At 43.7% G+C, this 1,764-nt stretch overlaps 1 protein-coding gene across 1 annotated transcript; it reads right to left on the reverse strand.

The window, feature by feature from the left end:
- Positions 1-319: 319 nt before the first annotated feature.
- Positions 320-1,758, reverse strand: LOC106321686. The gene is made up of 3 exons (XM_013759932.1): positions 1,540-1,758; positions 1,301-1,417; positions 320-1,233 (listed from the first exon to the last, which is right to left on the reverse strand). Exons 1-3 carry the CDS (start codon positions 1,750-1,752, stop codon positions 496-498), a joined length of 1,068 nt encoding a protein of 355 aa, XP_013615386.1. The 5' UTR covers positions 1,753-1,758; the 3' UTR covers positions 320-495.
- Between the last annotated feature and the right edge of the window lie 6 nt (positions 1,759-1,764).

The following is a 1,764-nucleotide window of genomic DNA, read 5'->3' on the forward strand; positions in this document are numbered from 1 at the left end:
AAGTCTCGTCTAGTGGAATAGGATGGACGAACTTACAGAAAAGGATGGACGGACTAGCATAGATGTGCGTCAACGTTTGATGAAAATATACATGTCTGATTTGGTAAAAGATTTTGAGCCCTCATTTATGTCATAACTCAAAAGGTGCCTCGAAGAGGAGTTGGGAAGACGACCAATTAATCAACCAAAGTACAATCAATCCAACACACTTTAACAGCGATAACATTCAACAAAAAAAATACCAATTTGGTAAAGTTTGGTAGTCTCATAAAGAGAATATTATATCTTGCCAAAGCAATTCAAAATGAAAGAGAGAACATATATGAAAACATTTATTCGAGGATAAAAAAAGTTATCTGCCGAGGGCAATTGGTACAACGACAAATAAATAAAAACTAAAGTACAATCCAAGTTTGGGTGAACCAACGAAAGCATGTCCAAATCCAAACATACATTAAACAGCAAATACATTCAAAAGGAGAGCTTGAGTAAAAATCAGCGGTGAGAATAGGGTAAAGACCCTGAGTAAGCATACCGTGATGTTATTGATGAAGGCGGAAGAAACTCAGATTCAGCAATGCTTGGGGGGTATCTGCGAGATGACGATGATCGGTAGTACTCAGCCAATGAGTCCGGTGTAACATATCGTGAATACAAGTCATCGTCTTCTCTTCCCGAAGAAGGCAGGTATGTCGTCCTATGTAGTCTTTCGGGACTACGGTACTCGACTCTGTGATACGGGTCTCTCATGTAAGACTCCAATGGTGGCTCTGGTGCCAGGCGCCTAGAGCTTAGGACGTGATCATACGACGGGTGGTAGCTTCTCTCAGGCAAAAGAACTTCTCTACGGTCATGATGCCTCTCAATCTCTGCTTGTCTCAAAAGCCGCTCATGATCCACCGCAGATGGACGGTACGAGTCCAGACGGTAAGAAGAATCAGGTGGCAGTAGTGGATAATGCTGAGCTGGTTCTGCTCTTCTCAAGCCGTATGTTCGGTACTCGCTTTCAGTGAGGTATAGATCACGGGGTGGTTCTTCTCTGCGTGGTGGCTCTTCTCTGCGTGGAGGAGGTGCAGCATTGCGACTCCTTCCATGACTTCTGCTGCTGCCAGGAGCATAGCGGTCATTGTCAGATCTTTTCCTCTCAGCAGGACGAGGAACAGGGGCTGGCAGAGTGTGAGTCAATTGAGCAGGGAGAGCAGCTGGTCGGAAAAGCTTTGTCAGCTTGAATACCTTCAAGAACAGAGAGATGAATGAAATATCTGCTGATATGAACTTAAGGGGAAATTGATGGTTTTACCTGTTTACGCGTAAGTTCTGTTTTGAACTTGTTTCTGTTGTTGTAGTTCTCCTTGATTGCTTTCTTGAATTCGCTCTCAGGCAACGGTATACAATCACTAACCACCTTGAACCGCACCTGAGATGTGAATACACAATATCATCAAACTGATCCATAAGCTAATAAAATTCCAACAAAAAGAATACCATCAGCAAAGACTAGTTGTGGCTAGCAAGCATATGTGTGAAACACGAAGTTACCTGAGCGGGAAAGGATCCACCAAAAGCATTGCGCTCAAGTTTCATCCCACCCGCAGAGGAAGCTTGGAAAACTCCATAGAGGAGTTTGAGATCATAGTCATAAAGAAAAAGCTTAACCCCGGGCTTGATACTCATCACATAGTCCTTCCTCTTCTCTTGTACGCCCATCACACTGAACCGAAAACAATCGGGCCTAGTTTTGGCGTTGCACATGAAGATCAAACC

This window comes from Brassica oleracea, unplaced genomic scaffold (assembly GCF_000695525.1).
Source record: "Brassica oleracea var. oleracea cultivar TO1000 unplaced genomic scaffold, BOL UnpScaffold02457, whole genome shotgun sequence".
NCBI lineage: Eukaryota > Viridiplantae > Streptophyta > Magnoliopsida > Brassicales > Brassicaceae > Brassica > Brassica oleracea.

Coding starts and splice junctions, on each gene's coding strand:
- LOC106321686 (XM_013759932.1), bottom strand. CDS start 1,752: ATGTGCAACGCCAAAACTAGGCCCGATTGTTTTCGGTTCAGTGTGATG. Junction 1,418..1,539: donor GTGGATCCTTTCCCGCTCAG/GTAACTTCGTGT, acceptor TTCACATCTCAG/GTGCGGTTCAAGGTGGTTAG. Junction 1,234..1,300: donor CAGAACTTACGCGTAAACAG/GTAAAACCATCA, acceptor CTGTTCTTGAAG/GTATTCAAGCTGACAAAGCT.